General features: G+C 34.2%; 1 protein-coding gene across 19 annotated transcripts in view; it reads left to right on the top strand.

Moving 5' to 3' along the window:
• LOC101328382 (pancreatic alpha-amylase) overlaps nt 1-19,384 on the top strand; it is an 80,474-nt gene that overhangs the window by 35,758 nt on the left and 25,332 nt on the right. For 8 of the 19 annotated variants that reach the window (XR_012334232.1, XR_002173067.3, XR_002173066.3 and 5 more), the window contains exon 13: nt 5,891-5,963. The exons of 6 other annotated variants lie outside the window; for them this stretch is intronic. Coding sequence is in view for 6 of the 13 variants with exons in the window: in XM_033862705.2 (XP_033718596.1) it covers nt 5,891-5,963 (73 nt within the window). In the remaining 7 variants the exon portion in view is untranslated. Of the gene's footprint in view, nt 1-885; nt 3,351-4,630; nt 5,748-5,890; nt 5,964-19,384 lie in introns of those variants that run through there. 5 more of the 19 variants (XM_073810200.1, XM_073810201.1, XR_002173071.3 and 2 more) reach the window with 4 other exon arrangements.

The raw sequence follows: 19,384 nt of genomic DNA, 5'->3' as shown, positions 1-19,384 counted from the left end.
CATGAAGGCTGAACAATAATAAATATCCACTGAATTAAATTTTTTAATTCTTTCATCAATGCTCTTAATCTTAATATATTTCAAAATTCTTGGAGTCCTTTTATTACACTGACAATATGAAATTTAACATTAACCTGAAAGATAACTGGGTCTTATCCTCTAAATAATTCTTTTATAGCAAATAGATGTTTTTCAGACATTAAGTTGTTTTGTAATTCATAATTGTAATTTTAAAATAATCTGAAGATATTTCCTCCCTAAAGACTGCTAAATATAACCTTTTCTCTAAATCCACTGATACTTTAACACAGAAAATTAAAGAGAAGTGTGTTTTTTTTTCCCCTAAGCTAGATTTAGTGGAAATGGGAGAGATTAAAGAAGAAATTCCTCATTACATAGGTTGTGAGAAAATAGAAAAATTTTCCCCTGGAAATCTGTATGTGGATGAATCACGTTCCCTTTTTACAATAAAAGACAATTATGATCCAGAAGCAGGAAACATATATTTACAAACTGGGAAGACAGTAAGAATGAATATGAAGGGTGAAGAATTAGGGCTGTTCATAATCATTTCAATGTGGATTTCCCCATAATTTATGTGTCTGTTTTTTAAAATTGGTTTTCATTTATACCAGAAAATATATGTATTTATTATCTAGATCTATTTCTGTCAATATAAAAATTCAAATGTGAAAGGACAATGAATAAAATTTTAAAAATTAAGGCTAAAGTAAAACTACACCTTATTTTTAATGTGTTTTAAGGAAGGAATTGGAGAAATATTTACTTAGCAGTTTAAAATTAATGAAGATTTTAGATTTTTATTTCAAAATTTAGCAATGAGCAATCAGATGTGTCACATGTAATCCTCTTATATTTTTTGAGGGTGAAAATAATACTGAATGTAGCAACAGAAAGTAGGAGAAAAAATTGGACAAAAACAATACAACGGGGCTTCCCTGGAGGCGCAGTGGTTGAGAGTCCGCCTGCCGATGCAGGGGACACGGGTTCATGCCCCGTCCGGGAAGATCCCACATGCGGTAGAGCGGCTGAGCCCGTGAGCCATGGCTGCTGAGCCAGCACGTCCGGAGCCTGTGCTCCGCAACAGGAGAGGCCACAACAGTGAGAGGCCCACGTACCCCAAAAACAAACAAACAAACAAAAAACAAAATAATACAACGGTGTTCTTTAATCTTGAATATTTTTTTTTGCATGACTACTTACTAACATAAAAGAATATGGTGTCATATATATTACCTATGATTCAGTTATATAAATATATACAATGTAGGATTAAAGTAAATGAAATTAAAATTCATAATTCTGGGCATATTTATAATGCTAAATAACAGTATATAAAACAGTATGTAGTGATGAGTATAGCATAAATAAGCATTTAATTATTACTTATTTTTCTATGAATAATGTTATTATGAAACAGGGAATGGGATGAAATGAAATTTGCAGAGTAAATGATGAAACTGAGTCTGAAATACATCCATTATACCTATGCTGGAATTTATCTGGTTAAATCAGTGCTCTGTTTACACATTGTTGACCATCTGCTCTGTCACCTAAAGTGATCCGGTTATGAAACAGAATCCAAAGATATCTCATCTTCTGTTCCTTGTTATTTCTGCATGTCAACATAACTTTAACCAGCTAAAAAAAGTAAATATTCACTACCAGCTTAACCTCTAGGATATGTTAATGAAATTATATTTTAGATTCATGGCAGCATATTAAAACCTTTTATAATTAAAAGTAGTCATTTATAAACTTGCTACATCTTCTGTCAGAAAATGAAAGCCACTTTCTAAGTAACAGTAAATATGTTGTTAAATAATGACTAGTAAGTAAACTTTAAAAGTAAGAATTTGGTAGCAAAGCATGTGAATATATTTATATAAATATATGTATATATTTAATATATATACAAATTACAGGGAGAGATAGTGAAGGTAAATTATTCAAAGAAAATGTAACAGAGAAAAGCCAGATCTGACTCCATGTTGGATCCGTTTCTTTTACTTTAACTTTTGCTTCCCGTTGCTTTTGTTCACTAAAAGGATACTGTCTGTACATAATGGCCTGCCTCAGGGAACCCTCCCCCTCTGCCTGAATGTTAAACCAAAGTGCCTTTGTTCAGGGAAATATCTGTGGATGGCTGCAAGAAAGATGAAATGAACACATCCCCTCCCTGAGGCTGGCCATCCCAGGGGATATTTGCAAAACTATGGCCTTTTTACTTTACTTCCTCATCCCCTCCCTCTCTCTGTGCTATAAAAGAAACTGGTATCCAGACCCCCATAAGATGTTTTCTCGGAGACACTAGTCTGCCATCCTCTTGGTCTGCCGGCTTTCTGAATAAAGTATTCCTTGCCTCAACACCTCATCTCCGATTCATTGGCCCGTCGTGTGGCAAGCAGAGTGAGCTTGGGCTCGGTAACACAAATACTTTTCTTGTAAAGTAGTAACGACATGTGGAGGAAGCCCTGACAAACCAAAGGAAGAGAATAAATTGACCTTCTATGCAAGAATCTAATGGACAAAAAGTCTGCACATTTTCAATATGGACAAAAAGTCTGCACATTTCGCTAGATTAGCCTAGGGGAAAAGCACACTTTAATTTTCTGTGTTAAAATACCAGTGGATTTAAAGAAGGGGTTATATTTAACCATCTTTAGGGGGCAAATATCCTCTTAGATTATGACTAGACATGAATTACAAAACAGCTGAATGTCTGAAAAATATCTATTTGCTATAAAAGAATTATTTAGAAGATAAAACCCAGTTATCTCTCAGGTTAATGATAAATTGCATATTGCCAGTGTAATAAAAGGACTCCAAGAATCTTGAAATATATTAGGATTAAGAGCATTGATGAAAGAATTAAAAAATTTAATTCAATGGATACTTGTTATTGTTAAGCCTTCATGGGATCACAGAGAACAAGAAGATGCTCAGTTTTCAAGGAGCTTTAAACTTAAAGAGGAAAAGTTTTATGACCAATTCTCCTATCCTTTCACTCTTACTGATTGTTTTTTTGGTTACTTGTTATTCCTTTTATGGTCTAGTAAGAATTGTGAGAGAATAGAAATTTTCTCTTTTCCAGAATACCTTCCTGGTTTGAAGTACTCTGAAAAGTGCCATTCTCTGCTATTAAATTTATTTGCCAAATGTTTGTTTCTTGAGCCTGGTTTTGTCAGTCTTTCTATCTGATTATGTGTTTCTCAAGAGCAGCAGTCAGAACCAATGGCTATTTTACGAATTTTTATAAAGCTTAGGAAAATGTTTTAATATAGTGACTGCTTAAAACTGTTGATCATTGTTTGTCTGATGATTAATAAATAAAGGAAAATTGACTTTTTTCTCGTTAATAAGTGATTTTATAAAGTGCCCTGAAAAACTCGAAGTGCATTATTTTCCTCATCATATCATTATATGGTGTAAGTAAACAGAGTCGGTTAAAAATAAAGAAATAAGGAGCAGAATTATGTTGAAATAGCTTGTCACAAGGTGGCACTGCTGTCTCAAATATGAGGCTATATCTACCCTTTCTCTTCTTCGGGGTGATCTTTTAAAATATTTAAAATGCTTTGAAAATACTTCGTATTACCTTAAGGAGTTTAGATCTCAGATAAACTTTTAGAGTAGCATCCACAATTAGTGTTACCTATTGGCTATAATTTTTGCAGATTTTTTTTTTTTCATCAAGATGTGTAAAATTCCCAGTCTCAAACATCCAACTTTGATTGAATTTAGACATACTAATCTAAGGGAAAAAAATAAGCAGACAGACATATTTCAGTCCATAATACTTCTATTTTTGACTTTCATCTCTTCTTTATTGACTTCTTAAGAAAATAATCAATTTCATAAAAAATCATTGTTAGGGTGTGACAATCAACTTTTGTCCATTAAGTTAGTAATTACTATTATTTCTAGGAAAGAGAAAAGATTTAAGATTCTGAATTGGTATTTTGAAAAGAAGGCAGTGTCATAGAACTTACTACCAAAGCACATCTCATATGCACAAAGTTGAAATCAGAACTGAGTAAAATACCATCACACGCTCTTACATTCTCTGTGAGAAATATTCATTGAGGCTTATTTTCACTGTACATATGATTTCTCTAGCTATAGTTACAAATACAGAGTATCACTTTTTTACATGAATGCAGTACTTTCAGAATAAAGTATCTAAGCTATAGAAGCCAAAAGGTGAGAGCTGATGCTCATTAAGCAGGCTGGAAAGACTAATAAGAATAAACGTTTGCTAAAGGCAAACAGTCACCTTCATAAGTTTAAAGAGAAAAGAATAATGCTAAAAACAACCTTCCTGCCTGAAGTTACCAAGAGAGATAGAAATAGTTTAAAAGTACATTTTTAGAAAGAATAGCAGAACAGCTTTTAAGCTCAACAAATTGTATGTTCTTAAGGAATAATTCAAGTTACAGTTCAAACCTTGAAAGAACCTGCTTGCCATAGGTAGATAACTTGTGTTTGTCTCTGGATTTAACACATGGTTTGGTCATGCTAGCATGCACGGAAGGTATACCTTCTGCAGTTAGTCTGGAATAAGCCAGTCCTCTGAATATTATTTTTTTATTTATTTATTTTTTTGCAGTACGTGGGCCTCTCACTGTTGTGGCCTCTCCCGTTGCGGAGCACAGGCTCCCGACGCGCAGGCTCAGCAGCCATGGCTCACGGGCCCAGCCACTCCGCGGCATGTGGGATCTTCCCGGACTGGGGCACGAACCCGTGTCCCCTGCATCGGCAGGCAGACTCTCAACCACTGCGCCACCAGGGAAGCCCCTGAATATTCTTATTATTAGTTACTTGGAAGTAAGAAGAAGAAAGAGGAAAAGGAGAAGAAAATAAGACTAAACAAAAACACAAGTCCCTCCAGTTAGAGATTCCTACATTACTGTCACTTTATCAGAGAGCCCCTTCCTTGACTACTCCTCCCTCTTTACCCCCAGTACGCAGACATGGCAGATATAGACTTGCGTGTTATGTCTCCCTCACTAGACTATAAACTTCATGAGAGCAGGATTACTGTTTTGTTCACTACTGCATCCTCAGTGTTTCAGACACTTAACACATAATACGTCTCTCAATAAATATTTGTTCAATAAATGAATGAATTTTCATACATCATGGATATATAGATATAGTTGCTTTATTTCATAATAGTGAGCAACCTGTAACAGATATTTATTAAACATGAATTTTGGGTGCTATTACTAGACAATGTTTGAAATCTGGCTTTACCTAACTGACTAAAACTTTTGGATGTCCTGTATCATTTTTCTCTAATCAATATGTAACATAGAACGTACAAGAAATATGTCGAAGTTTGAGGAATCAGAATATTTGGGCTGTGGCCACAAAGGGGACTTGCCAAGTGGCATTTGCTTGGTAAATTCATCATATATTAGTTCTGACTTCAGTCTTAGACAGACAAACATTCAATCTTCTTATTCAGTCTTCTTACTGGAGATAATAATATTTCCTGAATGATAATTTAGCCAACCAGAACTTCTCAAATTGGGGCATGCTTGCCTCCTGGGAATAGCTGGCTGAATGCCATAGCCACTCCCATGGAGATGAGAGCAGAAAGGTACAGATAAAGTGAGGCAGAGAGCTTTGGTCTAGGCCTAAGCTTAGGCAGGCTTCCAAACATTTTTCTCTACATGCTTCTATGGACAGAGATTGGGGATATAGCTTGAAAAAACTAATCTTGAATTCTAAGAATGTAACTTAAATACCTTTACATATTTTATAGTTTACTTCATAATATATCCATGTTTCTTTTTAAATAAAAATAATATTCTGACCCTCTTAATATCAAAACATGATGCTCTGCGTTGCTGTTCTCTCCCAGCAAGGGTGTGTGAAGCCATTTGTGTGTGGACTCAGATACCACTGACACACAGTGAAATAGAGTACTCAGCTTGGTAAGTGTGATTTAAGCCAACATTCATCCATTTATATATTTCAGCCACAAATACTGTGCCATGTGCTTGGGAAACAAAGATAAGCAAGACAAGTTTGAGTAACAAGCTAATAAATAAGTACAATGTGGTAATTTCAGTGATAGAGGTGGGCATAGGTTGCTGTGGGAATTGAGGGGGTGGTAAGTAGTTGAGCCTGAGTTAAGGGAAATTTTATTAGGACAAGCTTCCTAGATGAGTAGGATTCAACAAGCAGAAGAGACAGAGTAGAATAGAAGAGGCATGAAGAGAAAAATTAAGTGTATTTGCAAAATCCATCTTTACATAGAGGTATGCCTATTACCATGATGGCTATATCAAGAATTTGAACAAAAGTATTCCTAGAAAACATTTAAATGAACATTGCTGAAGTCTACTTCCCCCATTTTTTCCCATTTCAATTAAAAATCTGACCTTGTTAAACGGCACTTTTTTCTTTAGTTATTTAATACTTCAGTCTTGCTGGCTACGAGTTATTTAGTATTTTCTCTATTTATTCTAAGACTTTCTATCAATATATTAACTGTTCTTTTTTTTCTGAAAGACAGAACTCACTATAAATGTATCCATCAGTTGTAAGGTGATCCAGATTTGAGTTGTTAAACTGTTTAAAAAGTATCAAATAATGAAGGAAAAAATGATGTTCCTGTCTTACTTTATTTTACCAGAGTGTATCACTACTCTGATTATACAGTATTTAAATTTCAGAGAGTAAAATTATTTTACGTTCAAGCCCTGAGTAGCACTTTACTGTCACTTTTGTATACTAGGCTTATATTTGTCATTATTAATATTAATAAATGTTTCGCTTTCAAAACTTTCCCCTCTACCTCTGCATCTTTCTTTGTGGAGGAAGTGAGGAAGAGAAGGAAGAACGTAACAGGAGTAAAATTATGTTGAAATATGGAAAATTGCTGTTTCTTGAGATTATTGTTGGTACTTTGGGTACCATATTATGTAGTCTTAAATGATGAAGATAATGTAACCCAACATATAAGCATAAAATTAAGCTTAGATAGAAGTAAACACCTTTTCTCCCACCCACCTCTCCTAGTACACTGATGTAGTCAGTGTGATCAGGTGTACTCTCAAGAGACTATGATTAGCTTAATAAAACCCCAACCACATGCTACTAAATGGTATAGATCCCACCAAAAGAATTACTGGAATAGAAAATCTGAATGTCTGACCCTCAAATAAATAAAAGAGTCTAAGATAATGAAACATCATTGTGTTAGGTCAAATTCTAACATGGTCTTCCAAGATTCTCTCACATGGGGGCTTCTGGATATGATGAGGTAGTTACTCTCATGATTAGGTTATCTTACATGAGACAATGACTTAAAGAAAGCAAAGTTATCTGAGATAGACCTGATCTATCAGGTGAGCCCTTGAAAGTGACTGAGTTTTTGAAGAAAGATTTTGATGTGAGGGAGGTTCTCAGGCTTTGCTTGCTTTGAAGATGGAGGGGACCATGTGCAAAGAATGTGGGAAGGCTCTGAAGTGTAGTGGGGTCATTTGTTGATCCAGCAAGGAAACAGGGACTTTAGTGCTCTTGCTGCAAGAGACTGCATCCTGCCTCAGCCACACAAGCTTGGAAGAGAACTCTAAGCTCCAGGTGAGCACGAAGCTTGGCTAAAACCTTGATTGTGGCTTTGACTTGAGATGCTGAGCAGAGAGCCTAACCTCACTCTTTTGGACTTCTCACCTACCTAACTGTATGGTAATAAATGGGTATTGTGTTAAGCCACTCTTTGTGGTAATTTATTATGCAGCAACAGAAAACTAATACAATCATGAAGACCAGTCTGAATAACTAACCGACCTCTACCTTCTGCCTGGCACATACCAGCATCTCCCCACATGCAGTCACTTCTATCGGGCTTTTCTCACTTAACTAAAATTCTTTTCCATCTTAAAATAATAATAGTTAATATTTATTGATTACTTTCAACCTGCAGTACTGAGATATATGTGAATTATATCCTTCAGTTGTCTCACTGACCCCACATAGATGATACTATTTACTATTTCCATTTACTGAAGAGGAAACTGGAAGAATTAGATTCAGTACTCATCCTGATATGGCAAGTTGTTTAATACACACAGTGAATTGGGATAAGAATCCAGATATTCTGATTTCAGACTCCATGTGCTTTGTTTTTAGAAAATGAAAATAATGTAAAATTTTTAAAAAAATAGTGAAATTCCATCAACAAACAACCACCACTGTTAACGATTTAGTGATCATTCTTTAGCAAGATTCCCTCAACAAATACACAAATGTATAAATTTGTATAAGTGGAGTCATATATAAATGTCCTTTTATTAAAAAAATGGCTATTTTCTTATTTCTTCTTTTCTCTATTTCCTCCCTTTCCTTTTCAATCAACTCTTTATTTTTATTTACCTTCTCACCTTGTTCCCACCCTAAGTAATAAATAGCTTTGCACCTCTTTCTATATGCTTGTGTTATATAGATACATAAAACAAAATTTCCTCATTTTTTGTGTATGTGTATATATATATATATATATATATATATATATATACTTATACATGTGTGTCTGTATATTTGTGTAATTTTTAGATGAGGTGTAATTTGTGTAATTTGTAAAGATGAGGTTATTTTATATAAAGTTATTTGTTTCTCTTCTTTATCACTTCAATATATGGCCACACAGAGCCTTGTGGAATATATTAAGGACTTTATTTTATGAGAACAATGAAGAATATTAAGCTGAGAAGGTGTCAAGATTGGATTTGTTTTGAAAAATTATCTTGGTTGCAGAATAGAGGAAGGTTGGAGTTGATGCAGGAAGACCAGTTAGTCATCTATTTTGGTGGTCCAAGCAAGGAATTATAGCGGTTTAGATTAGAATAGCAGTAGATGGTGTTAGTGAGAGGTCAATGGATTCAAATAGATATGTAAGAAATAAAATCTATAGGCTTCGGTGGAGGATTTGATAAGGAAAAGAGAGTTGTCAGTGATGTTTGTCAACGATTGTTTCCTAAGTTGTCAAAGATATTTCCTAAGTTTCTAGAAAGATGGATGTTGGTTCCAATTTACTGAGTTGGTGCCATTTTCTTCCTGTTTTCCCCCTACTTGAGAAAGGCCAAGTTTGATCATAAGTTCAGTATGATTTTTAGGCTACAGAAATAGTAGCACAAGATAGGAAATGGGTAAACTTACAGGTGGCATGGCTAGGCCCTTTATCTGCTCTCACTCATGGGCATTTGAGGAATTCTTCAGCTGCCCTTAAGTGCTCATTCTTATGGATTTCCATTAAATTTTACCTGCTCTTTCCTTGAGGAAAGGAATGGATTTCTGTCCTCTCTGTAATGGTTTCCTCTCATCTCAGCTCTGTTTAGATGATTTTTCATTCCAACCAAAATAATCTTGCTACCCAGACTGAAATACACTGCAGAGATCTTCACTTAAAATTTTATACATTTTTTTTTCTAATTACAAAAGAAATGCCTATTTGCTTAACATGTATACAGAATAATAAAGAATATAGAAATAAGTAGAAATCTATATAGTCTACTATTCAGTCATACTACCTGAATAGTGCCTCCTAAATTGTATAATTTGGTATCCTATATTGATACCTACTGTTAGCATTTGTGCTTTTACTTCCATTTTTTAAAAAGCAAAACAAAACACTGAGGAACAAAGAAAATATACTGTATATTCATTATACATATTTTCCCCCAATGAATACACTATGAGACTTTTCCTAGTTTCATTTAAATTTAGCTACAACAAAGAAGCTGAGACAAAAAACCCATAAACTTAAAAGGTACCAAAGTACAAGTGATGATCCCATTTTTACAAATAAACTGTTTTCATTTCCTATACCTACAAAAGTGAGTCAAAAAGTGAAATTGCAATAAAATGCAATAAAAATGTATCATAGAAATTGTCAAATGATGAAATGATCAAATGGTGAAAGACACGGGAAGAGTGGATAGAATTTGTAACTAGCTATTAAGAGATCTGAAGTTTAAAATTCCTTCTATCACTCATAATTCAGAAAGCAGATGTACCCAGGGTTAGAAAGTATAGTCCCTACCTTTCTTGATTACTCTCATTTCTTCCTATTTCTCCTCCAAATTGGAGTATGGGGGATAGAGATAGCCAGTATTTAGTGAGAACCTGTAATTTCCAAGATATTATAATATATTCTCTTATAATTTTGTACAATGAAAATTTTACAACATGCACAAAAAAGAGCAAATAATATAATGAATTCCATTTGTTCATAGCTTTAGCAATCATCGTTATTTTCCTAATCTTGTTTTATACATTGCTGCCCTCCCCATTTTTTGTGCTACACTATTTTTTTTTAACATCTTTATTGGCGTATAATTGCTTTACAATGATGTGTTAGTTTCTGCTTTATAACAGAGTGAATCAGTTATACATATACATATGTTCCCATATCTCTTCCCTCTTGCGTCTCCCTCCCTCCTACCCTCCCTATCCCACCCCTCCAGGGGGTCACAAAGCACCGAGCTGATATCCCTGTGCTATGCGGCTGCTTCCCACTAGCTATCTACCTTACATTTCGTAATGTATATATGTCCATGCCTCTCTCTCGCTTTGTCACAGCTTACCCTTCCCCCTCCCCATATCCTCAAGTCCGTTCTCCAGTAGGTCTGTGTCTTTATTCCTGTCTTACCCCTAGGTTCTTCATGACATTTTTTTCCCCTTAAATTCCATATATATGTGTTGGCATACGGTATTTGTCTTTCTCTTTCTGACTTACTTCACTCTGTATGACAGACTCCAGGCCTATCCACCTTATTACAAATAGCTCAATTTCGTTTCTTTTTATGGCTGAGTAATATTCCATTGTATATATGTGCCACATCTTCTTTATCCATTCATCCGATGATGGGCACTTAGGTTGTTTCCATCTCTGGGCTATTGTAAATAGAGCTGCAATGAACATTTTGGTACATGACTCTTTTTGAATAATGGTTTTCTCAGGGTATAGGCCCAGTAGTGGGACAGTATTTGACTGCAAATCCCAGACACGTTATTTCCACTGTAAGAACTGTCCAACTGTGTTAGAAGTTACAAATGAAGCATGTTTTTTCATTACTTGAGACAAAGTTCTACTAAAGACAGTGCAACATAATAGTCATATATAAAATGTATCACAAATTTCTAGAAAACATGATATATTGCAGTCTATTTGATTTCATCAAGTGCCTATAATTGCCTATTAGTGCCTATTATTAGTGCCTATTACTGGGTTGGGAGAATATCTGGATTCCAAAGCAACTTTTGAACTAGTTTTGAAGCCTTGGATAAATTGCTTAACCTTCATAACACTGTTAATTAGGGTTCTTTCTATTGCAATGACATTTACTAAAATTAGCCAAAGCAAAAGAAGAAATTTATTTGGAGGATGTTGGGGTATTTAATGGAATAAACAAGCATTGGGCAGAGGCTCAGGGATGCAGGGGTCAGAGACTTGAGTCCTGATGTGGCTCTCATATCTGTTTCTCTTTACCAGTTTTAGCCTTCTATCTTGTTGCCAAGAAGATTATTTTCCTAAAGGATAGAAAGCACAGCTGCTAACAATTTTATAACTTAGAGCCTATCAAAATCTAACAACCTTTGTAAAGATACCAACTTCTGGAACAATCAACTGTGGCCAGGGTTAAAATGAAATAAACTAAGATGAAAAGTAGAAATCATGTGGATGGAATGGGTGAAATACAGTTACCAGGAAATCTGGGGCAGAGGATGTTGTACAAACAATCACATACACATCCTCTAAGGGGACTAAATGATTTTATCTGTAAAATTAGATCTTTGAATTGCATGATTGCTTAGGTACCTTCTAATTTCTAATATATAACTCTTTTAAAGTCCCTAAATATACCTGAAGGAAGCTTGTTGCTTTGGAAGAGCAATAGAAACTATAAATTAATAATAAAATGTCCCATAATGTGAGTTTAACCAAAGTTTAAGACTATAGTGTGTCATTTTTAAGCGTGTATCTTAAGGTGACAGGTCATTAATATGAAACTTTAATAAGAGAAGAAACCAAAAGCAGACAATTTCATTTTGTATTAAATATATCTTAATTGTATTGTCATACTGACATGCCCCACCCATACAACTTATGGTGGAGTAAATTAAAGAATAAGGAACTTTTTATGTAAAAACAAAGAATTTGTTTCTCATTGCTGATATTTCATATTTTGAAGTCCCAGGTTTATCATATAAGCTTAATGCTCTAACATAGCCTAAAAATTTATGAAGTTTCACCTTAAAAGCCCAGTTTAAATATTTTTTTGGTATAGATATTTTATTTTATGTTATTGTATTTACTTATTATTCATTGAGTGTCCAGTGAATATGTTAGGCTCTGATAAAAAAATGTATCTTCAATGTAGATATTATTAGATATTATTTATTTATTTAATTTTAGTATAAAAATCTCCAAGCATATACAAAAATAGAGAAAATAATGTAATAAACCCTTATATATTTTCACCCAGCTTCAACCCAAACACTTTCTGTCTGCCAGTAACAATGCAGAACTCCCAGCTCTCCTGGCAAAGTGTTGTCAGGGTAAACCAGTTTCACCAAAATGTTTAAATAAAATCCAGAATCTCATAACATAATACAAAAATGTCCATGTTTCAATAGAAAATCAGTTATACTGCAAATGAGAAAGATCTAAACAATTAAGAACGGGATATCAATAGATGACAACAATGAGATGATAGAGATGTTAGAATTATCTGACAACATTTTAAAGCAGCCATGATAAAAATGCTTAAGCAAGCAACTAAAACACACTTAAGTGAAAATAGAAAAGGCTAAACTATATGAGGCAAAAACTGATAGAACTCCAAGGAGAAATAGATGAATTCCACTATCATAGTCAGAATCTTTACTTCCCCTATATTAGAGGTGGACAGATCCACTGTCCAAGCACAAAATCATTTCATAGTTGATCTCAACAACACCAGCGACAAACTGGATATGATTGGCATCTATAGATTACTTCATCCAACAACAGCAGAATATACACTTTTCTCAAGCTCACATGGAACATTCACTGAGATAGGCCACATTCCAGATTATAAGATACACCTGAAAAATTTAAAGAATATAAAACTACAGACCAATCTGTCTCACAAACTTAGATGCAAAAGTCCTAAACAAAATATTAGCAAATTAAATCCAACAATGTATAAAAAGAATCATATGCCATGACAAAATGGGATTTATCCCTGGCATGCAAGGCTCTTTTAGCCATCACAAATTAATTAATGTAATTCAGCACATCAACAGGCTAAAAATGAAAAAGTATCATATCAAAAGATGCAGAAAAATATTTGGCAATATCGGACACTCACTCATGATAAAAACTCAGAGTATATTAGGAATAAAGGAGAACTTCCTCAACTTGATAAAGAACATCTAGAAAAAAACCTACAGCTAATATCATATTTAATTATGAGAAACTAAAAGCTTTCCCACAAAGATCAGAAACAAGGCAGAGATGTCTCCTCTCGTCATTCCTTTTTGACATTGTTCTGAAAATCCTACCTAATACAATAAGACAAGAAAAGGAAATAAAAAGTATGCAGATTGAGGGCTTCCCTGGTGGCACAGTGGTTGAGAATCCACCTGCTAATGCAGGGGACACGGGTTCGAGCCCTGGTCTGGGAGGATCCCACATGCCGCGGAGCAACTAGGCCCGTGAGCCACAACTACTGAGCCTGCGTGTCTGGAGCCTGTGCTCCACAACAAGAGAGGCCGCGATAGTGAGAGGCCCGCGCATCGTGATGAAGAGTGGCCCCGGCTTGCGACAACTAGAGAAAGCCCTAGCACAGAAACAAAGACCTAACACAGCAAAAATAAATAAATAAATTTAAAAAGTGTGTATTATTAAAAAAAAAAGTATGCAGATTGGAAAGGAAGAAATAAAACAATTTTGTTCACAGATGACATAACAGTCCATGTAGAAAATCCAATAGAATTTTTTAAAAACCTCCTGGAACTAATAAGCAGTTATAGAAAGGTTGCAGGTTATAAGCTTAATATACAAAAGTCAGTCACTTTCCTATATACCAACAATGAACAAATGAAATCTGAAATTAAAAACACAATATAATTTACATTAGCACACCCCCAAAATGCAATACTTAGGTATAAATCCTACAATATATGTACAAGATCTATAAGAAGAAAATTATAAAACTGATGAGTGAAACAAAAGAACTAAATAAATAAACTAAATTTATCATGGATATCATGGATAAGAAGAAGTAATATTGCCAAGTTGTCAGTTCTTCCCAACTTGATCAATAGACTCAATACAATCTTACGCAGAACCCCAGAAAATTATTTTGTGGATGTTGACAAACTGATTATAAAGTTTATGGGGAGGCAAAAGACCCAGAATCACCAATACAATATTGAAGGAGAACAGTTGGACCACTGACACTACCTGAGTTCAAGATTTACTATAAAGCTACAGTATTCAGGAGAGTGACATTGGGGAAAGAATAGACAAGTAGATCAATGGAACAGAATGGAGAGCCCAGAAATAGACCCCTGTAAACATGCTCAAATGAACTTGACAAATGAGCAAGGGTAATTATAATGGTACAAAGTCTCTTCAGCAAATGGTGCTGGAACAACTGGACTTCATTAAAATTAACTGATAACCTGAACTTCATTAAAATCTTCTGCTCTGCCTAAGACTATGTAAAGAGGAGGAGAAGCTAAGCCAAAGATTGGGAGAAAATATTTGCAAAATACACATCTGATAAACAACTGTTATTCGAAATATATAAGAACTCTTAAAATGCAACAATAAGAAAATGAAAACTCAAATGACCTCGGGTATGGCAATGCCTTTTTAGATAGCACACAAAAGGAGCAATCCATGAGAGAAATAAACCCAAATAAAAAATTAGCCAAAGACCTTAACAGATACCTCACCAAAGAGGATATAAAGATAGCAAATAAATATATGAAAAGATGCTAAGTAATCAGGGAAATGGAAATTAAAACAGCAATGAGGACTTCCCTGGTGGTGCAGTGGTTAAGAGTCCACCTCCCAGTGCAGGAGACATGGGTTCGAGCCCTGGTCCAGGAAGATCCCACATGCCGCGGAGCAACTAAGCCCATGCACCACAGCTACTGAGCCTGCGCTCTAGAGCCCACGAGCCAGAACTACTGAGCCTACCTGCCACACTACTGAAGTCTATGCTCCTAGAGCCCGTGCTCTGCAACAAGACACTCCATCATAATGAGAAGTCCGTGCACTGCAATGAGGAGTGGCCCCTGCTTGCCATGGCTGGGAGAGCCCATGCACAGCAACGAAGACCACATGCAGCCCAAAATAAATAAATTAATTTAAAAAAATAGTGTATATGTGTCAATTGCAATCTCCCTAAAAAAAAAAAAAAAAGAAAGACAAAAAAACAGCAATGAGATACCACTACTCATCAAAATGGCTGATATCCAGAACACATGACACCAAATGCTAGTGATGATGTGCAGAAACAGGAATTCTCACTCATTATTGGTAAGAATGCAAAATGGTACAGATAGTTTGGAAGACAATTTGGCAGTTTCTTACAACACTAAACACATTCTTACCATATGATCTAGCAATCACACTCCTTTTTATTTATCCAAAGGAGTTGAAAACTTATGTTCACACAAAAAACCTGTATATGCGTGTTTATAGCAGCTTTAATCATAATTGCCAAAGCTTGGAAGCAACTAAGGTGCCCTCAGTAGGTGAATGGATAAATAAGCTGTGTTACATCCAGACAATGGAATATTATGCAGCATTAAAAAGAAATGAGCTATCAAGCTGGGAAAAGACACAGAGGAAACTTAAATGCATACTACTAAGTGAAAGAAGCCTACACTATATGATTCCAACTATATGACATTCTGAAAATGGTAAAACTATGGAGACAATCAAAAGATCAGAGGTTGCTGGGGGTTGAGGTGGTGAGAAGACTAGGCAGAACATAGATGGACAGAATTGATTTAAAAACATGACCCAACTCTGTTTTGTCTATAAGAAACTCATTTCAAATACAAATTTACAGGGTGTTTTAAAGTAAAAAAAAATGGATAAAGGTAGCATGCAAACCTTAATTAAATGAAAGCAGGAGTGGCTATATTTATATCAAATAAAGTAAAAACCAGAGCAAAGAAAGTTACTAGAGACAGAGAGGAACTTTATATAATAAGAATGTCAATCAACCAAGAGGACATGTAATTATAAATGTGTATACATCAAACAACTGATCTGCATAATATGTGAAGCAAAAATTAATATAACTGAAGGAGAAATAGACATATGTGTGATTATAGTTGTAGACTGTACTTCCTCCCTCAACATTTGATAGAATAAAAAGAATATCAGAAATTATATAGAAAAAAATCAACACCACCATCACATAACATTCTAATCAACATTCGTAGAGCACCCAACCAACAACAAACTATACATTCTTTGTAAGTGTCCATGGAAGGTTGATCATATCATATCCTCATCCACAAAGTAAACCTCAACAAATTTAAACTATAGAAATTATAGAGTGTATTCTCTGAACTCAATGGAGTCAAGTTAGAAGTGAATAGCAGAAAGATAACTGGAAAATCTACAACCATTTGGAAACAAGTCACATTTAATAATCCATGGGTTGAAATGAAAGTCCCAAGGAAAAAAAATACATTCAATCCAATGTATTAAAATATACATTGAACTGAATGAAAATAAAAATACAATACATCAAAATTCATGGGACAAAACTATGTCAGGGCTGAGATAAAATATTGTCAATTCAATAATCTAAGTGTCCACCTCAAGAACCTAGAAAAAAGAAGAGCTAAATAAACTGAAAACCTGCAAAAAGAAGGAAATAATAAATATAAAAGCAGAAATCAATATCATTAGAGAAAATAAAGAGCTAGTTCTGTAAAAGATAAATAAAACTGAAAAATTATAGCAATGGTGACAATGAAAACAAAAGACACAAATTACTAATATCAGAAATGACATAGAGAATGAAACAGACCCTGCAGGCATCCAAAGGATAGGGGAATACTATAAACAACTCTGTACATATACGTTTGACAACTTAGGTAACATAGACTTGTTTCTGAAAAACACCATTTACAACTCACCAAATACAAAACAGATAATTCGAGTAGCATGATAACTATTAAAGAAATCGAATTTATATTTATAAAACTCCCAAAAAAGAAGTCTCCAGGGCCAGATGATTTCACTGGAAAATTCTAACAAATATTTAAAAGAGAACTAACATTGATTCTACACAATCTCTTCCAAAAAGTAGAAGAGGAGAGAATACTTCCCAATTCACTTTTGAAGGATGTATTACCCTGATACTGAAATCAAACATAAAGAGTACAAAAAAAGAAAAAAAAAAAGAGAGAGAACTACAAACCTATATTTCTCACAAATATATACGCAAAAATCCTTAATAGTGTATTAGCAAATGAAATTTAGCAATACATAAAAATAATTATGTATAATAACCAAGTGGGATTTATTTCAAGGTTAAAAGGCTGGTTTAATATTTAAAAATCAAGCACTGTAATGCAACATATTAAACAGGTTAAAAAAGAAAACTCACATAGACATATAAATCAATGCAGAAAAGGCATCTCACAAAATTCAGCATGCATTCATGATAAAAAAAATCTTAGAAAATATGAATAAAGAGGAAGATCTTCAACTTGATAAAATCATCAACAAAAGTTTACAGCTAACATACTTAATGGTGAAAGATGGAATACTTTCCCCTTGAAATCAGAAACAAGGCTAGGATGCCCACTCTCACTATTCTTATCCAACATGGTACTAAAAGTTCTAGCCATTTCTGTAAAGCAAGAGAAGAAAAGGCATATAGGCCATAAAGGAAGAAATAAAATTGCCCTTATTTGCAGATAACCATGATTGTCTACATAGGAAATTCTAAGGAATCTACCAAAAATATTCTAGAAATAATGAGTTCAGCAAAGCCACAGAAATCAAGATAAACACACAAAAATCAGTTGTATTTCTATATACTAACAATGAACAAGTGGGCAACAAAATCAAGAATACAATATCATTTACAATTTTTTTTTTAAACTTGTGTAAATCTGACAAAACATGTTCAGGACATGTATGGTGAAAAAAACACAACGTTAATAAAATAAATAGAAAAAAATATCTAAATAAATGGGTGGTCAAACTGTATTCAAATGTTGCAAGATTCAAAATAGTAAACATATCAATCTCTTCAAACTGATAAACAGGTTTAATGCAATTCCTATTAAAATTCCATCAATACATTTTGTAGATATAGATGATATCATTAAAAAATTTATATAAAAAGGCAAAGGAACTGGAATTGCTGAAAACTATCTTGATAAAGAATAAAGTGGGACAAATCATCTTTCTGACTTCAAGACTTTTTATGTAGCACATTAATCAAGACTCTGTGGTATTGGTGGAAGTATAGACACATTTAATGTCTATTCAGTGCAACAAAATAAGAGTATTCAGAAATATACCATGCAAGTAGGCCCAACAGATTTTTAAAAAAATTTTTATTGGAGTATAGTTGCTTTATAATATTGTGTTAGTTTATACTGTACAGCAAAGTTAATCAGCTATACATATATCCCCTCTTTTTTGGATTTCCTTCTCATTTAGGTCACCACAGAGCATTGAGTAAAGTTCCCTGTGCTATACAGTAGGTTCTCATTAGTTATCTATTTTATACATAGTATCAATAGTATATATATGTCAATCCCAATCTCCTAATTCATCCCGCCCCCCTTTCCCCCTTGATATCCATACATTTGTTCTCTATGTCTGTCTCTATTTCTGCTTTGTAAATAAGATTGTCTATACCAATTTTTTCAGATTCCACATATATGGGCTAATATACGGTATTTGTTTTTCTCCTTCTCAATTACTTCACTCTGTATGACAATCTCTAGGTCCATCCATGTCTCTACAAATGACCCAATTTCATTCCTTTTTATGGCTGAGTAATATTCCATTGTATATATGTATCACATCTTCTTTATCCATTCCTCTGTTAATGGACATTTAGGTTACTTCCATGTCCTGTTTATTGTAAATAGTGCTGCAGTGAACATTGGGGTGCATGTGTCTTTTTGAATTATGGTTTTCTCTGGGTATATGCCCAGTAGTGGGATTGCTGCATCATATGGTAGTTCTATTTTTAGTTTTTTAAGGAATCTTCATACTGTTCTCCATAGTGGTTCTATCAATTTACATTCCCACCAATAATGCATGAGGGTTCCCTTTTCTTCACACCCTCTCCAACAATTATTG

The sequence above is a fragment of the Tursiops truncatus genome, chromosome 1, assembly GCF_011762595.2.
Source record: "Tursiops truncatus isolate mTurTru1 chromosome 1, mTurTru1.mat.Y, whole genome shotgun sequence".
Taxonomy (NCBI): Eukaryota; Metazoa; Chordata; class Mammalia; order Artiodactyla; family Delphinidae; genus Tursiops; species Tursiops truncatus.
Note: the sequence above shows the minus strand (reverse complement) of the source record. Positions and strands in the feature narration are given on the sequence as shown.